Source organism: Schistocerca cancellata, chromosome 8 (genome assembly GCF_023864275.1).
Source record: "Schistocerca cancellata isolate TAMUIC-IGC-003103 chromosome 8, iqSchCanc2.1, whole genome shotgun sequence".
NCBI classification, from domain to species: Eukaryota; Metazoa; Arthropoda; class Insecta; order Orthoptera; family Acrididae; genus Schistocerca; species Schistocerca cancellata.
In genome coordinates this window covers 161151830-161178536 of record NC_064633.1, presented here as the reverse complement: position 1 = coordinate 161178536, position 26707 = coordinate 161151830, and the positions used below count along the sequence as shown (strand labels likewise).

The window sequence follows — 26707 nt, the reverse complement described above, 5'->3', positions numbered from 1 at the left end:
ATTCATGAACTTTCATAGCTCTACATTAATTATTTTTTGGTGCTGCAAGTTTTTTCCGTCAATGTGTTTCTGTTGTTGTCGATTATTATCATAAGCACCTTCCTTGCCATTTAAAAATTTTTTGTCTCTCTAATGGTTCGCCCATTCTTATACTTCACTCAACTTTCTAATATACGAATATTTTTGTAAACGTAATTGCTTTTGCGACAGTTGTGGAATTAGTTTCTTCTATGTTGGGAATAGTTTTACGCTTTTGATGATATATTATCAGGTCTGTGCAGCTTATTCTCAAGTACAGGTGTGATGGCCTATTTACGAGGTGTGTTTTTTGAGTAAGTACCATTTTGAAATTAATATAAGATGTGCTAAGATATCTCAATAATTTTATTTTTACATGAAAGCCTGTACCTTAATCTACACATTGACGCCATTACAGTCTGATTCTTCCTTGTACTGAGTGTTTAAGATGCCTCCGATAATCGTGAGTCCTGCCGGCTGTGAAGTACAGGCTGTTATAAGATTTCTTAGTGCTAAAGGCCTAAAAGCGATCGATATTCATCGTGAGATATGTGCAGTTTACAGAGAAAACATTATGAGTGATGGAATGGTAAGAAAGTGGGTGAGAGCATTTAAAGATGGCCCAACAAATGTGCATGATGAACAACGGAGTGGGCGTCCTTCAGTCGTTTAGTGAAAGTTTGATGCAGGAAGTGGACAATAAGGTGAGAGAAAACAGACACTCTACGATTTCCTCCTTGCAGGATGACTTTCCTTATGTTTCTCATAGTGTTTTATATGGCATTGTGACCGAGCACTTGAATTACCGAAATTGTGCGCACGTTGCGTGCCGAAAATGTTGACGGATGTGCACAAAACCAAACGTTTAGACAGTACATTGACTTTCCTTGAGCAGTACCACAATGACGGTGATGATTTCTTAAGCCAAATTGTTACGGGCGATGAAACATGGGTGGCCTACGTCACACCAGAATCAAAGCAACAGTCCATGGAAGTTGAGCAAGGGCAAGGTTTTGCTGCAAGACAATGCCCGTCCGCATGTGGCGAATCAGACCAAAGACCACATCACATCTTTTCGATGGGAAACTCTAGATCATCCTCCGTACACCCCCAATCTTGCACCCAGTAGACTACCATCTGTTCCTGCACTTGAAGAAACACCTGGGCAGTCAGCGTCTTCAAGATGATGACAAAGTCAAAACAGTGGTGATGCAGTGGTTAACAAGTCAGGTGGCAGACTTCTATGAGGAGGGTATTCAAAAACTGGTACAACGTTATGACAAGTGCCTCAATATTGACAGAAATTATGTAGAAAAGTAGATTAAGGTACAGGCTTACTAATCTTCAAGCAGCAACTAATGCAGAAACCTCACCTATCAACCATCCAGCAAAAATCCCACAATAGACTAAAATTGCTAACTGGCTGAACATAGAGAGACTACACCCCTCCACTGTCCTTCACATGTACAAATCCCTAATCTGCCCCATCCTTTGCTATGCAAATGTTGCATGGATATCTGCCCCTCCCATGTTCTATAAGTCCCTCCAGATCCTCAAAAGCCATGCACTCAACTTCATTTTCCACATCGATTTACCTTCACCCACAAGTATCCTTTACCAGCTCATCACATTCGAGCCTCTCCTCACTCACATTGAACGCCTCCAGTAATCGTTTTGCTCCCTCCACCCCCATCCAACTTTCCAATCCTCACATGCTGCCATGCCTTAACCAACATATCCTACCAACCCTCCACTTACTCACCCTCCACATGCTTTCCCAATTAAACTCCAACCATCTCCTCCTCCCAGGTCATGAACTCTGCCCCCATATTTACCCATCCTACCAGCTATAGGTCTAACCTACCCAGTCCACCTTATCAGGGCTTCCTCCCCCTCACCTCCCCACGTTTCCTTATCCCCTTTCTTCCCCATATGACTTTTATTCCCCACCCTCCTTTTCCCAACTTCGAGTTGTGCCACTAATTCCCCCCTCTAGTTAACCCTCTCTTCTGTCCCAATAGCCACTCCTACTCCACAGCTGCAATGCACCTGTCCTCCATCCTTATACCACCATTTACGTACCTTCTTTACTAGCCAAAGTTTTCCCCTTGAACAACTGACTTCCTTTTCCATGGCAGATCCTTCCAACTTTTAATGACAGTAAAGTATTTAGTTCACATGTCAAAGTTTTGACAACACATTTTAAATGTGCACTTATTGTGTTTCATTTTACCTTTTATTATTACTGTTTTTAATTACCAGTACAAAAATTTATCTGTTCCATATCTCAAAGCTTCCATTTTATTTTTCAACTTTAAAAAGTTTTAAATTCAGTGTGTGCAATATATCTCCACTATCTGTTTCTTGTTTTTTTCAGCTAATTTACTTCTTTATTGTCCATTGGCTGAAGAGTGCATGGTCTGTACCGCTGACAGCTCACCCCTCCCCTCCCACCCATATGTGACATAGGGGGATGAAATAACAATAAATAAAAATAACTTACACTGGTAACTTCTGAAATATTGTTAACTGAAAGGTTCTGGGATCCTAGTTAGCTCAAGATCTGATAGAGCATTTGGCAGTATGTATTTTTGACTGTTTTTACAACTGTTACGGAAAAATAACTTAACCATGAGAACTGATATCAGAAACTGACAGTTCCTTACTACAGGCTTAGGACAGGGATAGTCAGCCTTTCTCACCTGTGGCCCACTTGGTTCCACAGATATTGTGATTTATAAAGCAGAATCACAGCAAGTAAAGCTTACAATAATAAATACTACCAAATTTTTTTGTCAGAATGTTATGAAAAACTAATGAAAATATTTTTAAACCCTTACCATCTATCATCCATCATGAAACCTGGAACGCCCACTAGTGGACAATAGGGACCAAGTTGACTAGAGTGGCTGGTAGATCCACAGTCGGCAGGGCACACATAGGGCGAGCGGTAATGGTGGTGTTCCAGACAGGTGCTTTAGGGGAAATGCTGCACACTGGAGGGGAAGTGCCAGCCCAAACTGAAGCCTACAGCCATCTTATTATATATATTTTTCCCATGTGGAATGTTTCCCTCTATTATATATACTAACAGTTGTATGGTGACCATTCAAAAAGATTTACTGTCACCTCTGCTTTGGTTAGTATCTAAGACTTCCACTGAAAATGCAATGAAAGCAGTGGTAGTGCAACCACCAATTATAACTGCATTTTGACATATGCCATCCCAAAAAATCCCTCCCATACAGTCTGTTCACCCACAAACAGCATACTTGCAGTGACAAGAACTCCTTTCCCCACTATTCTGAAAGTCTCGCAAAGGCCTTGACGGACAGGCAGCACCCCTAGGCCTAGTTGACAAATGGATTTCACATACCATATCTTCACACACCCCCAATCCTCCCACCACCCCCAAGAACCAGCTACAGAGAAGTACCCCATTTGTCATGCAGTACCACTGTCGACTGGACCATCAAAACCAAATCCAGTGTCAGGGCTCCGACTATCTATTATGCCCTGAAATTGGGTATATACTAAAGATCCTCCCCATCCATTCCAAAGGGGTGTTCCATTCCCTTCCCAACCTTCACAACATCATAGTCCATCCCCATGCCACTCCCAATCCCAGCCCGTTGCCACAGTGACATATCCCCATGGAAGACCCAAGTGCAAGACCTGCCCAGTCCACCCAACCAGCACTTCCTGTTCTAGTCTTGTCACAATCTTATCCTACCCCGTCAGAGGCTGGGCCTCTTATGAAAGTAGCCACGCAGCTGTGCTGCAATCATTGGACAGCTTTCCAACCAGCTGTCCTCCAGAACTAATGGCCACTGCCAAACTGTGGCAAAGACCAAAGTGGACCACTCTGGGGCACAATATGCGGCTCAACATAATGTGCTTGGTTTTAATGGCTGCTTCATAATCTGGGTCATCTGGATCTTTCTTCCCTTTCACTGTCAGCTTTTCTGAATTGCACAGATGGGAGTTATTCTTATAACACATTCTCCATTCCCATATTTACCCTGGCCTCAACCTAGGATAACCTATTGTCGCCATGCCCACCACCCAACAGTTTCTGCCCCCTCAGTTCTCCAAATTCACGTCTCCTCACGTCTGCCATTCCTTGCCAACCCAAGTTCCAGTCTCTTCCCCTCTCTGCTCCTCCCCTTCTCCGCTACCCCCCCCCCCCCCCACTACCCCCTGATACTGCCCATGGTAGCCTTGTCCTGCAGCCTTTTAGTCCCTGCACAGCCTTACAGCACTCTTTTCTCCCCCCATACATACTCTGCTATCCCTCCTCCTCCACTTCCAACTGCTGCTTTTGTTCAATGCAACAATTGCAGTATGGTGAAAGTGGCTGGTGACAGCAGTCACCTGTGCATGAAGTGTGCCTATGTGTATTTTCCTGAATCAGCATGTCATCTTTACAGTGAGTAGCAACCTGTGCCTTTCATAATTGTTGATATACCAACATGGACTTCCCATTTTTTGATAATACCTTTTGCAATGATTATCCAAGAGAGATTCCTCCTCTTACCACAAATGTCCCACTCAGTACAGTTACTGTACCAACTTGTTTTTTCTCTATTCCTTGCCTGATGTACTCATATTTCTAAAATCCATTTCATTAACTGTTGCACAAATGTTGTAAAAAGGACATTATAAAGTTTTTCAGCAGAGTTTGTTGTGGACTCCTCCGCATACTGTGCCAAATTGATACCTAGCCCCTAGCAGTCAATGACTCATTCATATACAGACCTGTTCTACTGAGTAAGCACTTTCTCTATCTACTGTGTGTAACCAAAAGAACTTCTGCACTCCCGCGAGTAATTTCTTCCTATAGAACATCACTCACTGCCCTCCACTAGAAGATGTTATGAGATGACTGAGGCCAGTGTTCAAACTGTGCTCTCTCTGCCTCATCAACCGGAGGATAAGGGATAACTGGCATTCATGGGTCAAAAAAATTACCAAAGAAAAAACAATAAAATTGGTATGTTGTAATTATTAGTAAACATACAGGTCACAACTCATGTATTTTAAGCATATATTGATACAATGTCATTTTATCAAAATATTCTTGGTAATACACATCCAGTTCTCACTACTCTTCATGTTATGATAATTATCAGAATGTTACATATTTCAATATGTTTAATGTCAAAGAAAGAAAGACACTTCTTTCTCACTGATAAATATTTTATCAGGTTGTGCACATTGTGCATACAGCTGATTTTATATAAATTAATTTCAATCAGTGTAAGTTGTATCACTGTTTCAAAACTGTAACCAACTAACAGCTCTTCCTTTATTAAACATGTAAATATTTGTTTTGTAAGTCAAAAAAATAAAAAATCTAACGTATTACTGACAAGCAATTGAAAAACTTTACAGCATTTCCATCAAGTGAACTTCTCGATGAATCAAAGGTATACAATTCACAGCAAAATACTGTAGGGTAAACAAGAAATAGAATGGTGTCAGCAAGCAATAAAGGTGTGTGTACATAGTAAACTGTCGGGAGCAGATTTGCCCCTGTTAAACCTGATACATGTCAAAATATAAAAATCAGTTTTTCATATGGAGCATAAAACTTATTCATGATGCCTTGAACATTAACCATTGAAAATCAACAGCTTATATTATACTCTGTTAACAGTACAGATTAAACTGACAAATGCAGAAAATTTACAAAGCAAAAGTTCAACTTATACATTTCTGCTTTCATTTTATGAAGTTCACTGACACACTACTTGGCACCAGTCTGCTTTTTCTGCACATTTACATTTTTTTTCTGCTGGTTACAATACATTAACCTCTCTAGAAGGATGAAATTAAGAATAATGATGTTACTATATCAATACAGTGTTCATTATATGTACTGTCAAGTAAAAGGAAGTCTGCAGCCTATAGTGAATACTTAATTGCACATTCACATGCACACAACTGAAAAAAATTACAACCTTTGTTACTTCTGTACATTTTTTATTCAGCAAGTATAAATCTTAAATCATCAAAAAGCTGGCAAATAATTTATTTGTCATTTAATATGTTGCTTCACACACACACACAAACACACACACACAACCAACAATGACCTTGTTCTCTTCCATTCAGCGTGTGTAAGTAAATGTGGATTTGAAAATACATTATACTATTTTATAAGCTGAAAGATTTCCAGTTTAATAAAAAGCATAAGACTTAATACCCTTATCATATGATAAGGGTTCTGATTCTAACCAATTAGTTATGCACTCACTGTGATAAATACACACCATTTGTGGTTTTTAGATGAACATACGACTCCTTCTTTCATTACTGAACAAAATATCATTAGTAAGACACCAATCTATGACATTCTTGAAGTGATGAATAAATTTGGAATGTATTGGACACTTACTGTGCCCCCAGCAATCTGTCAGGATTATAGCTAAAATCCTGCACAAATTATCTTATGAGTTTGTGAACATGTTCATAACATTTAAAGCTTAGTATACTGAGTTCCATCACCTGTTTTAGTGTTCTATAACACATAAATGATAATGCTATTAATGATAACAAAATGTTCTCTTAAAGCTTTGTAGATTTTACAATGCACCAGAAGAGCATATATCAATAGCAGGAATTTTGAAGACATGACAACTAATTTTCAGTGATAACTCCATAAGTTAAATACAGAGAGATTATATTCACAATTATACAAAATATGAATGATTCAAACAACAATGTATAAATAGTTTTAAGATAAGGCATTTTTAAACATTTGTATAAAAATACTTTTGGTCATTCCACAGGTTAAAATTCACTGGTGAATGACATTGTGCAAGAAAATGGATGGAAGAATATTACAATGTAACATGTTAGTCTGCTCACATTTCTTTGAGACACTTAATATTAGCCAGAACCATTTATATATATGTTCAGAATAATAAATGAAAAAATAATACTGTGTTCTACTGTTTATAGTAAACAGTTACCTCAAAAGTTAATATTTTGTAAACTATTCAGAATACTTTCTCCATTAAATCCTCACCTCACAACACAATGAAGATGAGACTACTCATATATACTAAAATGTTCTAAAATTATTGTCTTTGTACATCTTTTCTACTAACATACAAATATGATGTAGCAACATACTTAACTTGCAATTATAATGTATAAATAAGTTTAAAGTAAGAAGTATACATTTATCTTATGGCATGTGCTGTACATTAGGCTGCTGTAACACTTTCAGTCATACAGAGATTCGTGTGTCACAGTTTTCATTTCTACAAAAATAAATACGTTCTTTTACAGATTAATTATTTCATCCATAGTTTCATTTTTATTTTCCTTTATAAAATGAAGGATTTCAAATCCTATGGTGTAACTGTTGCCTATTATCTAATTTGAAAACTAAATTTTTAAAAATGCTGAAAGATCCTGCTATCTGGAATGATTACACATACATAAGAAATGATAATGTGGTTATCCCTTAAGGGACAGCAACCACATAACTAAACCAGACTCAAAGATATATTTCCACAACAACAAGTAGTACTAATTATAGCAAGAGAAGTTACATTTCAGCAATTAATACTGTTGCCTCCTTCATAAGCATCACTGTTACCCAAGTACAAAATCGAGTCACTGATGGAAGACTGACACCAAAATGCACATAAATGAAAGTATAAATATTGTCATCACTTTCAGTACTTTATCTCATTAATCCAGGAGCCTTGCAAATATTTTGGGCAATCAGCATGAATCTTCAGAAAGATGTGTCCATGAGAGAGACAGAAGGAATGTCAGCATACTTCTACGAGTAAAATGTGAGCACAGAGGTCTGATTTCCTCTGACCAACAGGAATGGAGGCATGTCTCTGGTAAGTACTTCCAACCAAGCCATGTACAGTGCAGCAGAAACCACATTTTTCCTCGGCATTGGGAGAGTCCTGAAAATTGATATGTGAAGAAAAATATTACATTATATTTGTGAATATACTTGAATAGTGCAAAGATAGCAAAATGTGATACTGAAATACAATATGACATAGATATACATTTTGGTTTTCTAAATTATATTTTTAATGTATATAACTCAGTAGACCTTAGTTGACAATTATGACGTATGATGAATCCCTTTTTACAAGGCAGGTATTCGTAATCTGTAGGAAGAGGCTGCTTACCAAAGTGTAGAGCTATCAGCTAGGTGAAGGTGACAATTGCTGAACAAAGCAGACTTGGTAAGAGTCTTATAAATTCAGTTTTAATTCAGTGGAAATGTGAAAGGTGTAGTGATCATGTGTGTCCTAATCCTCTTCAAGTTCAGACTGTGATTCTGTATTGTTGACAGCAGAGATGGTCAATGTGTAGTGACTGTTTGCTGTGCCTGTTTTTAAATCTACTGGTTGTTTGTGAAAGCCTTTTGGAAAGTAGGTGGATTGCTACAGGGCTTTCACTAGGGTTAGAGACAATTTTAAACCTGTCTTAAATGTGAGGTTAACCTAACTTATTTAGATTGACAGTGTATTGGTAGCAGTGCAGTGAATTAATCCAGATCCACCAACAAATACTTGTGAGGAAGTTTACGGTGCAATACGTCATGTAATATGTCTCACGTGCTGAATGCCATGAAGAGTGCTTGGTCTCTGGGCACAGCCACGAGTGGTTCTTTGCCCAACAAATTCTAAGATGAAATGCAAGAAGGAACATTTCAAAGTTTGCCAAATCCAAATGCCTAGCCATATAAGCAATGCAAGCACACACACACACACACACACACACACACACACACACACATGATGAACACCATGCCTGATCTCTTACTGGAGTCAGGATCTACAATTAGAAGATTCATGGTAGCTGATACTCTGTCAGTAGCATGTAACAGGCTTGGAATTTGGGTCAGTATGGGACAATGCTCAGATGGCCAAGGCAGTTAAGATGACAATTGCATAAAACAGGAAATCTGGGTCTGAGCCCCAGTCCAGCACAAATTTTCACCTGCTACCACTAAAACATTTCATTGTCCAAATGTAGCTAACATTAAAGAAACCTCTGAACATATGCCTACAATCCATAATCCAACCAGAATTGTACTAAAGCCTGGTGAAACTTTAACAGAAATGCACTACCAGCATCCCAGGACCTATACAGAAGTATTTCAACATATTCCATGCCTTTAGAAACATTATTTTCAATTTCTTACGGTGTAATAACTACATCAGTTTATAACAAAAGATGGCCAGGAACTAAAAGTCTTCTCTCACATTCAGAAAGTCTCCCTCAGTTGCAAAACTTGTGGACTGAAAATGTGTGGTGAATGGTCGAAATCAATAAATGCTGATTTCTGTGTTGAGAAGCAAAACATCTGTCCCCCTGCTCTAACATCTTAATTAGTGTTTGCAGATTGTGCACATTTCTGGGTTGAAGAAAGAGTAAAATACAGTAAAATCATCCATATATAACACACAATACACTGACTTCCAAACTGTGGATGCAATCAAACAATTATTAAGCTTTGGATGTAGTGTTATTGATGGTGGTAACATGGTAGGATTGAAAAGGCAGGCTTGAAAGCCATCATTCTCTTGTTAAAAATGCTCCAACAGGGCTTACCAAACATCATAACAAAATAAGCAATATGAAAAAGAGGATTATGTATATGTTGAGAGACGTGTTTTGAATCCTGATTTTTGGAGCTACCGAAGGCTATGATGTCAGTAAGCTGCATAGAATGGCTTCTCAAGGTGGAAAAAAAAAAACAAATACTTCCAATAGATATAGATTGCATATGAAAGATTGTCAAATAGCTGCCTCCAGCAGGTATAGATTATCAATTTTAGAATGATATCTCCAGTATCCAACCTGAAACTCATATCTACATCTACATCCATACTCCGCAAGCCACCTGACGGTGTGTGGCGGAGGGTACCTTCAGTACCTCTATCGGTTCTCCCTTCTATTCCAGTCTCGTATTGTTCGTGGAAAGAAGGATTGTCGGTATGCCTCTGTGTGGGCTCTAATCTCTCTGATTTTATCCTCATGGTCTCTTCGCGAGATATACGTAGGAGGGAGCAATATACTGCTTGACTCTTCGGTGAAGGTATGTTCTCGAAACTTTGACAGAAGCCCGTACCGAGCTACTGAGCGTCTCTCCTGCAGAGTCTTCCACTGGAGTTTATCTATCATCTCCGTAACGCTTTCGCGATTACTAAATGATCCTGTAACGAAGCGCGCTGCTCTCCGTTGGATCTTCTCTATGTCTTGTATCAACCCTATCTGGTACGGATCCCACACTGCTGAGCAGTATTCAAGCAGTGGGCGAACAAGCGTACTGTAACCTACTTCCTTTGTTTTCGGATTGCATTTCCTTAGGATTCTTCCAATGAATCTCAGTCTGGCATCTGCTTTACCGACAATCAACATTATATGATCATTCCATTTTAAATCACTCCTAATGCGTACTCCCAGATAATTTATGGTATTAACTGCTTCCAGTTGCTGACCTGCTATTTTGTAGCTAAATGATAAAGGATCTATCTTTCTGTGTATTCGCAGCACATTACACTTGTCTACATTGAGATTCAGTTGCCATTCCCTGCACCATGCTGGGTTGACAGGAGTCAGAAACCCAAACAAGGTAGCAGTATATCATTTTATCAATTTCCCTGAAATATTTCCTACGTAGCTTTTGGGGGGAGGGGGGTGAGCCTCTGATGGACACTTAGTTAAGTCCAGGTCCTCCCTTGTTTCAAGAGTGGCATTAGTAATGCATCCATGAGGTGAGGTAATCTCCTGTCTCCTCGATATGTTGCACCTGTCAAACTCCACAGACATTGTTGAAACAACAGTTCCTACTGGCTCTCTGTCATGACTGTGTTGACTGAAAGCAGGATCCTGGCTGGCAATGGTGATCACTATAAGAAAATATGCCTCGATTATCTGCAATATATTTATCTTGCTGATCTAGAGATTACCATCTCTCATTATGCCAGTAACTCAGCACATTCCACTTTGGGTATAATTCCCCCTTATAATCTCCAATATTAATGTTGACTTAGTAGAATTTAGTTCAGAAGTTCATAACACTGTCTCTTTTTGTTCTCCTTACTAATGCAGTGGCATTTGACTCTTGTCACTTGAATGACCGCAATATTCATTGCAATTGGTCAGCATTAGTGTTGTTGCAAAACAGCACAACTGCATGTGATAGCAAAGTGGCACTTCTAACTTCACCAAAGACAGACACTCTTAACCCTTTTGCTGCTGTGGGCGTGTCCATCTGTACGCATCCTGAGCCACCAACCTTTCACTGCTGCATATGTGTTACTTCCAATCTCAGCAAATAAAAATGTTTCAAGCATTTATAATACTACCTATATGCTATCATTGCAAGAAACCTTGTTTCGATATCTTGAATCATTTAGGAGAAATGACAATAGTTATGACTACATGATTTGCAATTGGAAATAAAACATATAACTCAAGAACAAAATGAGATATTGTTCTGCTCTCAATGTTAAATAAAATTTCAGTATCTTATCTACATTTCATTCAGTGCAATGTATGAGGTAAAATCGAACATACACAACTTTTATGCAGTGAGTTTTTACCTTTACAGTTTAAAATTTCCTGCAAGTTTTTTACTTAATTTTATGCAGCGACAGAAGTATGATGGATAACAAAAAGAAATAGAGTTCTTCATTGAGTGAAGATATCAAACTGTAAGATGTGCAAAAATTAAATTTTTTCACCTACCAGTTTTTGAAAAATCTGATGATAAGCATTTCATATCACTGGAATGCCATCACTCAACACAGGCACCAGGATTTGGTGAGCAGTACAGCCATAATAAAAGCGGCGGCCTCAGCACAGTATGCAGAGAGGATGTCTGTAGCATCAAAAGGGTTAATAGATGGGCTAAAGTCTTTGGAAATGATGCATCACTGTCTCAGTAGATCACATCTGTAATGTGATCAAGACATTGTCTCAATGTTCCAAAACAGTTGTACTTGGCTGTACAGTACCTGTTCAGCCTCGCTGGACACTCATAATAAAAGAGCTGTATTGATATCAGAAACTTACACAGAAAGAACTGAGGAAAAGGTGCCTACAAGTTTACATCTGGAGCACAGTGCTACATCTAAGTTAAAATTCAACTATCAGAAATTGAGAATGAAGAAACTGGAAGCATCTAAAATGTGGTTATCAAAGAATATTAAAATTTATATGATGACATAAAGTACTAACTGAAAAAGTATTAAAACAATGGACGAGGAAATAAGTCTATGAAAAAACTTTGTCCGAAGAGAGGACACATTGATGGGACACATGTTACAGCAACCAGGAATAGTTAACCTGGCACTGGAAGGGGCAGTAGAGAAAAAAACAGTACGGGAAACCAAAACTAGTATATGTAAAACTGAACGTAGGGAAGATGTTGTGTGTAATAATTACACAGAAATGAAAAAATTGCACAAGATTGGATAAGATGGGGAACAGTATCAGACCAGTCAAAAGACTAATGAGTTACAAAAATAAAAAGAAAATGTGATGTATTTTGGTAGTGTCCTTTTGGGCACAGCTTGATATGTAAGGTGTCTCTAGATCAGAAAGTAGTCAAGCTCAAATCAGCAATCACTATCTACTGAGCAGTGTCAGTGAAGGCTGAGGGACATATGAAGAGACTGATAAGACAGAATAACCCTATAGCAGTGCTGAATTCTGTGCTTATAAGACAAAAGGTTTTGAAATTCGTGAGGCTCTCAACAGTAAGATTTATCGGATGTTTTATTACAACAATTGATACATACCCATGAAGTGCTACATTGAGTGTTAAATTTTGGATCAGGTAGACCACACCTGCCATATGTAGCCAGATACCATATTGATAAACCAAATTGACAATATTCAAAACAGCACTTGTAATTGAGGTTGTAAAGATGAACATTCAGGTTACTACTATTTACATTTTCAGGTACAGCTGTCGGTTTGGATGGACTAATCATCCAAGCTCTTTTAGTTGCCTGAAAGTGAATACCCTCCAACAGGTCACTCAAACTATTGGGAGGTTAGGAGAGTTATTAGTTTCATAAATGTCCCACAAGCAGCTAAGGAAGGGTAGTCAATCTGGACAGAGCCCCAGAGGTTGTCCTTTAATGACTGTTTCACCTCAACAACCATCCACACCATTGAGTTCTTTTTATTCCCCATCCTCATTATCCTGTCTTTAAGCTGAGTTTCCTGGCTGATTCTCTATGGTGTTCACCATATGGAAGAGGGTGAGTTGGTTAGTTGGTGATGGTGCATGTGTGGCTTTATCAAAAATACCACAAATATATTACAATGTTGTTTCTGTTTGGTACACAAACAGAGTACACTTACTGAAACAGAGTAAACTTACTGACTGCTCAACTCACTGGCAGTAGCACTATGTTTTCAAGACATGTAAATAAACAAAACTCAGATTTATGTTTTTAGTCAGTTGATAAAGAGTCTGTCAAATGCTTTTCCCTTTTTATGAACCACATCTGTGTGATATGTCTTTCATTTTGTTTTACCCTTCCATTATAGCACTATGACAGCATTACCACCTAATATTTACAATGATATTATGAAAAGGATAAATTGCTACTTACCATATAAAGGAGATGTTGAATTACAGACAGGTGAAACTAAAATACTGATATACAGTTCAGCTTGTGGCTCAAAAGGTGTTTTTTCTGAAGTAGAAGAAACACGCGCACGCGCACAGTCATGGGACAACTGATGCACATGTGACCACTTTCCATGGATGTTGAGCCTGGCCACAGTGGCCAGAGTCAGTAGCCCTGCGTGTGCCAGTTGTGTTTGTGTGAACATGTGTGTGTTTTCTACTTCAGAAGAAGGCCTTCTGGCTGAAAGCTAAAATGTATGGCAGTCTTTTCACTGTGCCTGTTTGTGACTCAGCATCTCTTCTAAATGGTGAGTAGCAATCCAACCTTTCCATAATACTGTTATTATTCCATCCTGGACTTACCACTTCAAATGTTTGTCATTTGTTGATGTAAAGCAATAAATGTATTTTTACAAATGAAGTAACATGACCTACTCATTATTTAAAAGGAGAAAGCTACTTACATTACAACTAGGTTAGCATCGAGAGAGTTTTCCATCGCAAGTTCCCGTAGACGAAGATGCCGGTTTGTTTTATCTGTCATCGCTATAAGCTCTGCCTCAGTAATGGAAACTGAAAATAAAAAGAAAAAATTGTCACAAATTATCAAATAGGTCTGTAATAATTATAAAATCACTAGCTGTTATCCATGGTTATGCAAAAAAAAAAAAAAAAAAAAAAAAAAAAAAAAAAAAAAAAAAAAGGGCTCTGAGCACTATGGGACTTAACTTCTGAGGTCATCAGTTCCCTAGAACTTAGAACTACTTAAACCTAACCAACCTAAGGACATCACACACATCCATGCCCGAGGCAGGATTCGAACCCGCGACCGTAGCGGTCGCGCAGTTCCAGACTGAAGCGCCTAGACCCACTTGGCCACACCGGCCGTGGTTATGCCACACACACGTAATTTTGTTATGAGTGATGGTGTGTAACTACGCAAGTAATTTATGAATATCTGGGTATATTGTGGTGTAGAAATGTAAGTATGTATGTAGTGCTGGTGTGTAGGTACGTAATGAATGTGTTTTCATTATTGCAATATGTAAAATCTTAATTAAAAATATTAAAAACAACATTTTTTTCTCTTTCTTATCAGTTATTTATTGCATGATCTTAATTCAACAGAGTTCTATAAACAACATTTCTGGTCTTGCCATATTTTTCAAGACTGTAAAGATTTTGTCGGTTAGATACATGTGAGTACGCCATATAGAGTTGTCCACAAGGAAAACAAAGGTTTTCTAAATGCACACATAGCAACTCTGAGTGTTTGTTCTTGAGCTTTATTTATGATCATGCCAAAAGCAATTTGAGTGGGAACTGCAATCTTTCAAACTAACTAGAGGATGGAAAAAGTGTTATAGAAACAGGAAAGATGGAACAACTTCCAGGTAGTGGAGAGGGGAAAAAAAGCAGTTGTTACAGAAAAAAGAAAAAACTTTTAAAATGTCAGTGAAAAATATTCACAACAGAAAGGATCTCTTCCCCTTGAACCCCACCACTCGCCACACGCACACACACGCAAACTAAATTAAATACAAAATTGAAAATTATAAAATATCTGTTATCTACTACAAAATTGATGCCTGTTTCAAGACTTCAAGTTGTGCACTAAAATAACAAGATTTTCTATATTTATTAAATAACATTAAACTGACAAAGAAAACAGCAAGCAATTTGTAATGAATGGAAATAAAATTAACCACCAAGACTGCTGCAATTGGTGATTTCTTTATTGTCACAAATGGTTTCCCTGCATTAAAACAGCATCCTTAGGTGAAAACTGTGTCACGTTAGCGCACCAAGATGCCCCCAACATAGTCAAAAACCAAACCCCTGAAGAGGGGAAGTCATCAAAATAAATAAAACAGGACAATGCGACTTTTGTGGTGTTTGCATGCGTACAGCACAGAAGGAGGTCAAGTATGTACTTCCATTCATTATGAAGTTTAATTGCTGTGCCTGCCCACATTACATAGTTCTCTGTGAAAATAATTTGACATTTGGTCCAGTGCAAATTTTATAATATTTGTATGCGTAATAACGTCAGCTGCCCTCACATGTCTGTCTGTTCAGATACGAATAGCTTGTGATGTGCCGCCCCCCAGCCCTCCCAACTGCCCCAATGCACAATGACACGGCACACATAGTGTTGTTGCTGAACAGCACATACAGAGGGGCATGGGCAGGAGCACGAACCTATGAATCGTCCTACTGAAGTAGCTATGCATTATTCAACAGATTTAATAACTTTTTAACATGGTTTATGTTCACATATGTCAAAAAAGAGGTTTCATTCATTAATTACTTCAGCCTCTTAGGGGTCTTTTTTTTAAGTAGCTTGAATTCTTCCAATGGACCTCCACACCAAATTTCGTCAAAATCAGTTCAGTGGTATAGTAATGAAAATGTAACAACAGAGTAACTTTCATACTTGTAATATTAGTATGGATAAGTGAAATATTTATTGAGAGAAAAGGAAAATTCACTTGAGGATATTATTAAATTATGAGCCAGAAGGCTGGGCATTACTTACCTTCAAGAGGCAAAATATTTAGTATTTCTAGCCTCTTTTTCTTTTCACCCAAATAAACTGACTGAAATAAATCTCCGACCAATTTTAAATTTCTGGTTTGCTCATGTTTATATATCAGCATAACCAATGCTAACACTGACTAGGATACATTAATATCGAATATCCAGTAAATAAACAGCTAGTTTGGAGTCAAATAAGAAACAAGGTTTATTTCTTTTTCTTATGATTTATGTGAACCATCATTTCTCCATATTTTCATGTATCTCATCATACTTCCCAACCAGCATTATCAACAAAAAGTCAACTCTTTGCTGTTATTCAAACTAGTTTTCTGTGACAGATATTTCCTTATAATGTGACTATGCTAGAAAGTGAGCATATGTAGGAGGAAGACAAGGAGGAGGAAGAGGAGGAGGGAGAGAGGGAGAAGGGAGCAGGAGGTGTGCCCGGGGGAAAAGGATTATGTGTGTGTGTATGGGGAGGGGGGGCGGGGGAGGAACGGTTGTACAGCCTTCACTGGGTGGAAGAGAGAGTGGAGGGAATGGGGAGAGAGATGTAATATGTAGAGTGGTGTCTTTATTTAATATTGTACTACATGTTCTATTAATTTAAAAAGTAGTTGATTTGCTTGGTTGATCTGATCATTTATGAGATGTTCAATTTTTGTTATTGTTTCATAAATTTTTAGATTAAAGTGTTTCATTTTGCTTATGCTTATGACTTCCATGTCTGTGTTTTTGATAGTAATCTTGTGATGGCATTGGAGTGAATGGTATGCAAAAGTTGAGTGCTTTGTTTTTCACCTTGATGAACTGCACTTTTATGGAAGCCTTACATCGACACAACTAGTAACATCTGAGTCAAACCATATAAGATTTCCAAATTATTACCTCTGCTCCAAGGTTTCATCCCTGTGATCATTCCCATTCTAAAACCTGCCCCATGCAACCACTCACTGCCACCTATTCTGTCTCCACCACTGGTAAAACCTTCACCAACAAAGACAGTGCAAATTGCAAAATCATGCATGGTGTTCACCAACTAACATGTGTCCACTGAACAGTTTTTTATATAGTTTAACACTGCCACTATTTTTAAATGTTCTGTGGGAGCACAGCAGTGTGGCATTGCAGAGACCTTGGGCAGTCAGTGCGTGCAGTATGTCCGCAAGCCAGTTATTGTGATGAGGTTATTTAAGCATTGTGTGACAGAACTGGCCCAGCACTGTGAACCTGCTAGTGAAGTGCTGAAACAAGGGTCCTACAGAATGAGCAGAGGAGATTTGAGGAAACAAGGAATAGGTTAAGGAGGGACAAAAAAGAAGCAAAAGGAAGGGAAAGAGCAGAAGATTTGTGTCTCCTTTAACTATTCCCACAGAACGTTCAACTGATGTTACTATAGTTAAAGTCTATCAACTGTGTGAAGAGTAGGATGAAACTTAACAACTGGTGGGACAATATTTTAAGTGGAAAAATTAAGGTAACTAATGAAGAGGGTAATGATGTTGCACAGAGCTGGACCTATGTGGAGAGTACTAATGTTGTTGACATTAAGGCGAGTAACACAGGAAGTGTCAGCTCCAATATCAGTAGAATTATGGAATCTGAATTAGTTATACTGCCAGACAAAGTGAGTTGGGAGAGGGGTGGGAGGTGGATGGGTGAGAGACAGGGAGGGGGTGTACCAAAGTTACTAAGTAAGTGCATAGCAACATGGATGACTTTAAGTACAGCAGTACCTGCCCCACTAGTTGAGAATGGGTGTTGTTTAAAGGCTGTAGAGTCTGAGCTTGATGCACAGGGAAGTGCATGTGCCACTGATTATCAGGTTGTGCAGAGTGGAACTGGAGTTGCTAATGTTGCTTTAGATACTATAAGAGATGCACAAGAAACTGTTGATGTTGTGATGCAGATGATGTGGAAGAATCAGTGTAGATACATGTGTTTTCTCAGAAGCAGCAAGAGTAAATATGCTTCCAAAGTTTTCTAACCAGGCGAGCAAGATGGACTCTGTTGACGGGACCTGCAGTTTGGAATGTTGTAGTAGCACAAACATGAAGTGAGAGCCTTGCAGAGCAAGCTGCTGAAGGGTGCTGTGAGCTGTTTACAGTGCAGTGCAGTGATGTGCACAACAAGCGTATACTAGGTATGAGGCAAACTTTCTGCCGGAACATCATTCCACAATTAACCTTTTGTGACGTACGGTGGAACTTCAAGAGACAACATTTCAACTAGAGGAAACTGTGGCCTATGGATTACTGTCGCAACTTTCACCCAAAGTAACAAAATAACAAAGTATTAATTTGTATGGTATAATGTCACAAGGCAACAGGAAGTTGCTGTGGGTGAGCAGGAGCAGCAGAAAGCCAAGCATTTCAGGAGGAATTCAGTCTGTGATTAGCACTACAGTGAGAGAGATAAGTGGAAGTACCCATCGATGTAATGTAAGTGGCAGTACCATATGTGATTCATGTGCAAGGATTGGTTTGGGAAATATCTTTTTAGAAAAACATAAGGGGAATTGTTGTCGCAAGAACAAAGTGGCAAATGATGTTCCAAACCAATAGGTTAAAAAAACCAACAGGTAGACTAAGGAGATGCCAAGCATAAGAGTTTTATGGAGTCAAACCCTGTACTGCTAAAAGTAAATGCAATGGATAATTTAAAGAGAGAGAGCAAGACTTTTTCAGCATCATTCTTTGTTGTATAACATTTTAGTAGTAAGTAGCACTGAGAAATGTACGTCCTGCTGTTTAGTATGGTATAAAGCTACTGAACAGGCCATGAGGAGCTTGAAAAGTGTGGTAAGCTGTACGTGTAGAGTTGTCAACATGAGATGGCTAGCAGGATATTAGTAGCTGTATACTGTGTTGTCCATTCTCACGATAACTAATGGCCTAGTAATTAGTGTGATGATAACTAATGGCCTAGTAATTAATGTGACGAGTGTACTCTTGTAATGGTAAGTTAGGATCTAATGAACTAAACATTGTGAGGTAAATTTGCAGCCATTGAACCTTATGGTTCATGCAACGTAGCAATTTTTGTAAAAACTGTACACTGTTGTCCATGCAGCCCATTCCAGTGTAGAGAACTGGTGTTGGTCTTCCAAAGAAGGGTGGTGTTCTAGTGCCACCACCATTTATTTTATTTTATTTTTTTTTTTTTTTTTGTGATTTTGTGGAAACATAGTAGGCAGCCATTGAGAGAAGGATGTCAGCATGCCAGTTACTGCAATGGAGCTATTTACATGTAGAGAGACAGACCAGGCCCTGCACCACAAACCTGTCAGTGTAGCTGCAAGACAGGGGTCTTACAGAATGGGGCAAGCAGTTTCTCCACTGGCAGGCCACAGAAATGTTGCATCGGCACAACAAATGAGCCAATGTCTTGAACTGCACAATGGGTCAGCAAGCAGCCACCATTTGAGCCCAGCCAGCTGCCACCATGGCACCACCTACCAGCACCAAGCCTTTCTTCTGAGACTTGGTGCCATTCCACTAGTAGGCCACTCCGAGCGCTTTCCAGCAGCAGCCCAACTCCTGCCCACGAGACATCAGATCGTGACTAGGGTGGCACAGCTGCTCTCCCTTCTTCACTGGTGTGGGTGCCCTGGCACCTAGCACTGCTGCTCACAAGGACAGGACTTCACACCAGGAGGCTGACATCCTCTGCAAGTGTTTCAGTTGCCTCCTGTACCACAAACACCACTCGCATGCAGCACAGTATGCCTAACAGGGACGTGTGCTGCTAGGTAGCTGTGGGCATCAGCATTTTGCAATGCAATCCTCTTTTTTGTTATATATATTTTATGGATATTCTGTATACTGTGTTTCACTATTTTCTTTATTGATTTTACTTTTTCTTCTTTGAGCTTCTCCCTTCCCTCTTTCTCATTGTCTCCCCCTCCCAACTTCCTTTTATACCTAGTTCTGGACAGCACTATTTATGTCTCTTTTTCTCTTAATTCATCATTACTTACCACTCTGTCTCCATCATCTCAGGACTAAAGTTGGCACATTGCTCAATGTTTGGCCTCCTATTCACTCTAACACCCCCTTCCCCCTTTCACCTTGGTCTCCCCTCATCTTCAAAGCAGATGGGCCCCTCCGATCCTGGGGACTGAATGACTGGTCCTTCCTTCTTAATATTTTCCAGCCTATAATTCTCTCCTCTCTAAGGATGGATCTATTAGTTCCAAAAGCTAGGAGAGAGTCATGTACTTTTACACGTGTCTGTTGGCTCAAATGAATTGTCCTTTGGTTTGTTTTCTTTCATTAATTTCCTTTATTTCCTTGGTTAGAAGAAAATAAATACAAAAATGACAAAAATATATAATAAATACTTACTGCCATCTCCACTGTCACACTCTTGATTATCAGGCAATCTGAAACTACTGATAAGGTCTTCGAAGAAGGCAATGGTAGAGTCCTTTGGCCTCTTGGTTATATCTGGGATTACTTTTAAATCAGAGTAATCAATTCTAAATTTTGCCAACAAACTTGCCATGCTGCAAACAAAATAATAGTTAATGAACTAATTTAAATCGTCACAACTCACTTTTAAAATGCGAAAAATATTATTGTGGATATAGTCCTGGTGCAGCTAGCTTAAGTATTGATTTTCTGTATTTATGTCAAACAGGCTCAGCAGAAACATGGTGGGAGTTCCCAATGGGCAAATAATGTCTGGGATCATTTAATCTGTTTTGATTTGGAACATGATAATAACTTTGTCAGTAGGTAATGTAGGAAGCTCTGATGACAGAGATAATTAATATTCAAACCAATCACTTATCCCAAGGCAACAATGAGCCTGGACTATATAATACTCATGATTAAGCAGGAAGAGAGTAAGAGAAGGGAATCCAGTACACACAGCAAGTTTTACTAAGTGACTGTTCACTTGGGAAGAGGGGACCTAGTAATAATGAAGTACATTCAGTTCCTTCCTCTCACACCCCAGAATACATCATTTCTTTCGCTATGTCCATTAAGTTATTTTGTTGAATGCAACTACTAAATTAAAGAAACAGCTGCAGACTGCGATTAGCTCACTTTTGGCAAATATAATGTGTACAAAAGACATTTTCTCATATTTTCACATCAAGAAAATTCATCACATTAAAATTTTAAAAAATTACAGTTAACATGAAATATTTACATCACTGTGAAAGTACTTTAAATCAATACAAGCACGCTCTACTAGGACTAACACTAGTAACAAATTTGCTGCTAATACTCTGAGTGATTAACTGCACTGTTTAAGCTAAATAACACATACTTGTACCAAGCTGTATTAGACAAAGTGCACAGAATTACGAAAAATTCATGGCTGCTGGAGCAAGTGGCCCCTTCTGGCTGAGAAAAGGGAAAAAACTTGGAAAACTTACAGACACAGGAGAAGTCAGCCAGGCCAGCATAAGAGAGTGAAATGGACTGTTTGTACTGAACAACATTTTAAAAGTTGAAATCTTGGAAGTAATGGAAAGTGTAGTAAGCAAGTCTAAGGTTAGAGAAAATATGTCATGAACAGGATCAAAATAAATGAAATGAAAATGAAAGGCTAGCAAAACAAAAAAAAAAAAAGCAAAATAGCACATATGCACCTACGACACAAAAATCACATTGCAGACAATGGTCTGAAACAGGATACTGTATGTTGCCATTATACACTCTTCTTATGTGTTCCTCCATTCTTACTAAGAGTTTAGTAGTTTTCATAACATTATAAAAGGAATAACAGTGATTATACATACAGTTACTTATTTCATTCAATTATGTCCAGAAAGAGTAAAAACTGAGAGCAAATTTGGATAATATAGAACAGACAAGCAGAATAATCCTGGAATCTGAGGGAAATAAAGAAAGGTGTAAAAAGAGTGGTGAACATGCTAGAGGGCACATGTAAAAATTAGAAACATATTTTGAAGTCAGCTAAATGCTTTCAGCTACTTTGGTAGTGCAATAAAGAGGAGCTATAGTTATAATGCTTATTAAACACAAAAAAGTAATGGGTAAGAGTCTTTAAAAATAAAAGTAATTTTGCAATAACTTTGTTTGCCACCTAAAGATGTAAAAAGAAATACGATATTTAAAGAAATTAATATGAAATGGTAACACTCAACATAATATGGAAAAGAAACTAATCACATACCTAGTAAAGCATCAAAACTTCTAAAAACCATTTTTTAGGAAAAAAGCCTAGGTGCTGGATAAGAAATATGCTCCAAGAAACACATATTTATGCAGTGCAGCTCCTTGTAAAATTAACAAATACATACCTCCTCTGCTCAAATTCAAGTTCACTCTTTTTATTTGCTAAAGCAAATACTCTCAGCTTGCATGCTGACCAGTTTCTTCGAGTTGAAATGATATATGGCAGTAGAAGAGTGAGACCTGCAAACATTAGAAGTAGTACACACTCTCCAACATGGACGTAACTAACTGTTTCAATTAAAATCATCTACTAATTAGTACAAAACCCATTCCAAAATGAAAACATCAACCAAAGAAGCAACTGGCTCCACTGCAAATGAAACTGCCATCAACCAAAGAAGCTACTGTCTTCATTACACATTAAACAAGCAGTTATTAAGAGAAAACTCTTAGTAACTTCTCTAGGTTCTTTTTTATCAAATTGAGGTGGAACAGTGGTATGAGAAAACCACACACAAAGACAGATGGAGAGAGAGATGGCAACTAGCAACTACTAAATTACCAATTAAGTTACAGATATGAAATTATATGCAAGAAATGATACTGGGCACATGTAGAAGAAGAGACATAAGTTTTTGTGCAGTATCGAACATTTTGCACAGAGCACCAGAATACAAATTACTCTGATGATAAAACTGCACTGTTGATTTACTGCAGCTTGTTACCATCTCAGACCATTCAGTTGAATCAAATGTTGTGTTGTGTCAATTCTAATGCAAATTCCTGGCAGTGTGTGAGTTACTCAGTTAGCTGCTATTACAATTCATAGATTATATGTATGAGTCATTGGAATGAACTAGATCACATCAGTTTTAGGAAAACCTAAAATTAATGTAGAATGCTTATGCATTTTGTACTCAATGCTGAGCCATTGACAGCCATTTCTTAAATATTTTATCAACAATTTCCTATTATTATATAATTTTTTGAGTCTACATGACAGACAATGAAACGTAACTGGAGGTCAGCTATCAAACTTGAGCACAAACACAGCACGTATTCACAGCTTCTCTATTTCACACAATGAATTATCAGTTATTGTAGGTAAATGTGGGGGTAAAAATTGTACGGGGGAGGGGAGGGGCAACAAGACTTGACTCCAGTAATCAGATACAACTGAATGTAGGTTGCAGCACAGGACAGACTAGCACGGAGACTTGCATCAAACCAGTCTTCGGACTGAAGACCACAGTAACAAAATGAAAGGGAACCTTTATTTTTGTGTAATGCATCACAATACGGAGGGGAAAAAAAAAAAAAAAACTTTGATACCCTAACACAATATAATTAGCAGGACAGGCACAACTTTGGAAAAAAAGTGTCACTTCTTTGATTATGATAATCAGCTGCTTATTATTTTTTGCTGATGTCATAACATTTACATGTAATTGTCACAAAAATATCATTCACTTGCTGTAAGAACAGATGCAAACTGACAATGGGCACTGTTACCAACAGTGTAACTAAAACAGATTTTCAGTTTATAAATATACACCATAATATATTTTTAAAATCTTTTTCAATATATTTCATAAATGGCAGAAGTTTCCAATTTCTTGCTTGTGCCTTTTGATAGTTTTTAAGGACCTTTACTTAAGACTATGTGCACCAGTTTTGTGTGCTAGGGAAGATGGCAAAAACCACATGGAAATTGTTCTAATGAGTTATCATTGTAAATTTAATTTGCTATTGATAACCTCTAGCACCATAAAAGGCAGATGTTTGAGGTAGTCTCTGCAAGATGCTTAATTACTTGCTTTACACAATATTATTACAATCCAGTTTTGCCGAGTAACTGTTTGTTTGAGTGTGTCTACAATGCTTCAGAAGGTAGTTCCATAGAACAAAGTCGAATGCAGCCAAAATTTTTATGCACGTCAGAATATTGAGAAACATTCACATTCGCAAAATATGTCAACTTGAGATTGTTTCAGATCATAACATCTAAAAGTTTTATAAAACATGTTTCACTTAGTTCATGTCTATTAATATCTAATACCTACACAAGTGCCCAATCATTATTTGTTTGAAACTGCGTAACTACATTTTTAAAAGTTGGTTAGGTTAGGTTGTTGAAATATTTGTTGGGAACCAGGTACTGATGTGGAGGCCTTGGTTAATATGTTTATGTCACTAGCAAAAATTACAGTTTCTGCACTTCCCTGTAATATCTGTGTTAGGACATTTAAGAAGATGAAGAGCAAGAATAAATGAATGCCAAACACTTTGTGGCTCCTCATTTCTATGTTCTCACATTCTGAGTTCAGTTTTATGTTTGGTACAGTTGTAACTTATTATCTTCATTGTAACTCATGGTCTTATGCAAAATTATGCTGTTCTTCTTTTTAGTAATGACTTCTTCTCAAAATCCTGGTATTACTTTTACAACTGAATCATATTGGATAATTCTACTCACCTCCATCATCATACAGCCACCACACATCAATTGTGCCCTTCTTCTGGTTCCTCTGAAACTGTGTGAGATTGTTCAACACATCTTTTGGTAGTGAATTGCCATCAGCACCTCTGAAACAAGACATACAAGTTTTCATAATGAATAATTTTTTTGGAGAAGGATGAGTAGAGGAGATAGATATATCAACATAATACCAACAATTTACTGTAGAGATGCCATTCCATACACAGCATTAAAAATTCACTTATTTCATCATAACACTACTATCACTAAACAGCTACTGCACTGTTGAATGATAAGGTACACATTCTGCAGTTGAATACTGACAAGGGAATTGTCCAAGCTAACATACTGAAACCTGCCCTGAAATACAATGAAGAAACACAATGTCAAAATTTTAGCTGCTAAGACACACTGCAAATACTTTTTAAAAATGTTGAACATTGCCAAATTCATAGCTCAGCAGGTGGCTGGAGAAATATAAGTCCTACCAGAGTTGCAGCAGACAGTGGATGTGCAACATGGAAGGCACATAATCTTTATTGTCAAAACAGTGGTAGACAGATTACACAACACAATGCAATCTTAATTTGTAAAGTGAATTTCAGATTTCATTGATTGTTTCTCTGACACAATTGTTCACAGTTGCTATTTGCTCAAATTCTTGAGTCATTTAATATTCATAATAATTAGCAGTTGCCTCTGTGGCACTGCTAAGAGTTAACAGTGGAGATAAACTGATTTAATTTTCTTTGTTTTCTCAGCACATATGCTTGCTAATAGCATCTGTCTTCATGCAGGTTTCAGAGTTTCGCAGTACTGTGGAATCCAATTAATGTTTTCAACCTGGCAAAAAGGAAATATGAAGAACTTGGAATGCAATTTATTTGTTAATTTCTTGAACATTCATTCAAATTATCTCAACATTTCATTAGAAATTGTGGAATCATTAGGGAAAAACAGGAAATAACTCTGATGATTTCATTAATTACTGTTTGAATTATGATTGTTCTACTACTTGAATCCCAGAACAAAAAAACAGCACCTTCCTAGCCCGAAGAAAACATGTACAGTAATAGCTTTCAGTGACAAGGTCAAGGCTGTGAATTTTTTGTTTAAATGAAGGAGAGAAAAACTATTAAAATTAAGCAATGTGCAAAGCCACTTTCATTTCATAAAATCTGAACACAAATTGTAAAAATGTGAGAAAGATTTACATGAAGTACAAAATATGTGCCACAGCGAAATTTACAAAAGTGTGAAAGAAAAACTATTCAAAAGATTTAGAACTGTTTCAGAGACAGTTTACAGAGATCTGCAGGAATGAGCATTCTGAACTGCAAATGAGATGAGTATTACCAGTTCCAGGTGTCTTTAAACTGGTTGAAAGAATTCAGAAAATTATATGGAAAAGTAAGTTGCAAAATTACAAATTTTATTTCAATTACATGTGTACAGATGTCATTAAACAGTAATACTACAGAGAAATTCATAGCTGATAATTAGACGAAGCTTCTTGTTATCTTCTAAATGTTATGTGTAAAGCCAGTGTCAAGTTTCATGCAAGATCTGCACTTTTTCATTCAAAGCGAATATAGGGCAATGTTGTTTGTGCAGTTGATGAATGCTATGATTCATTTTTATACAACAGCACCAGTGATAACTATCAGTGGACTACTGTTTCCACAGCATATATCTTCAGGAACCTCAAGTCAAATTAGGACTTAAAATTTTAAAAAAGACTGTTTACTAGGAAAATCTTGTAATCAATGTAGAAAACTCTGGAAAAAATGAGAGATAATAATTTTCAATATTACTTATGAAAGTCTTTTTATAAGTTGCAGAAAATAATCGATTGCTTTTTCTGGACTCTTG

The 26707-nt window shown here is 37.7% G+C and overlaps 1 protein-coding gene across 2 annotated transcripts in view; it reads right to left on the bottom strand.

Moving 5' to 3' along the window:
- Positions 1-5021: 5021 nt before the first annotated feature.
- Positions 5022-26707, bottom strand: part of LOC126094481 (bumetanide-sensitive sodium-(potassium)-chloride cotransporter) — a 632465-nt gene continuing 610779 nt past the window's right edge. For both annotated transcript variants that reach the window (XM_049908875.1, XM_049908876.1), the window contains 5 exons: positions 24833-24942; positions 22482-22596; positions 20548-20708; positions 14125-14233; positions 5022-7955 (listed from right to left, as the gene is read on the bottom strand). In XM_049908875.1, coding sequence (XP_049764832.1) covers positions 7820-7955; positions 14125-14233; positions 20548-20708; positions 22482-22596; positions 24833-24942 — 631 coding nt within the window. In that variant the 3' untranslated portion in view covers positions 5022-7819. The remainder of the gene's footprint in view (positions 7956-14124; positions 14234-20547; positions 20709-22481; positions 22597-24832; positions 24943-26707) is intronic.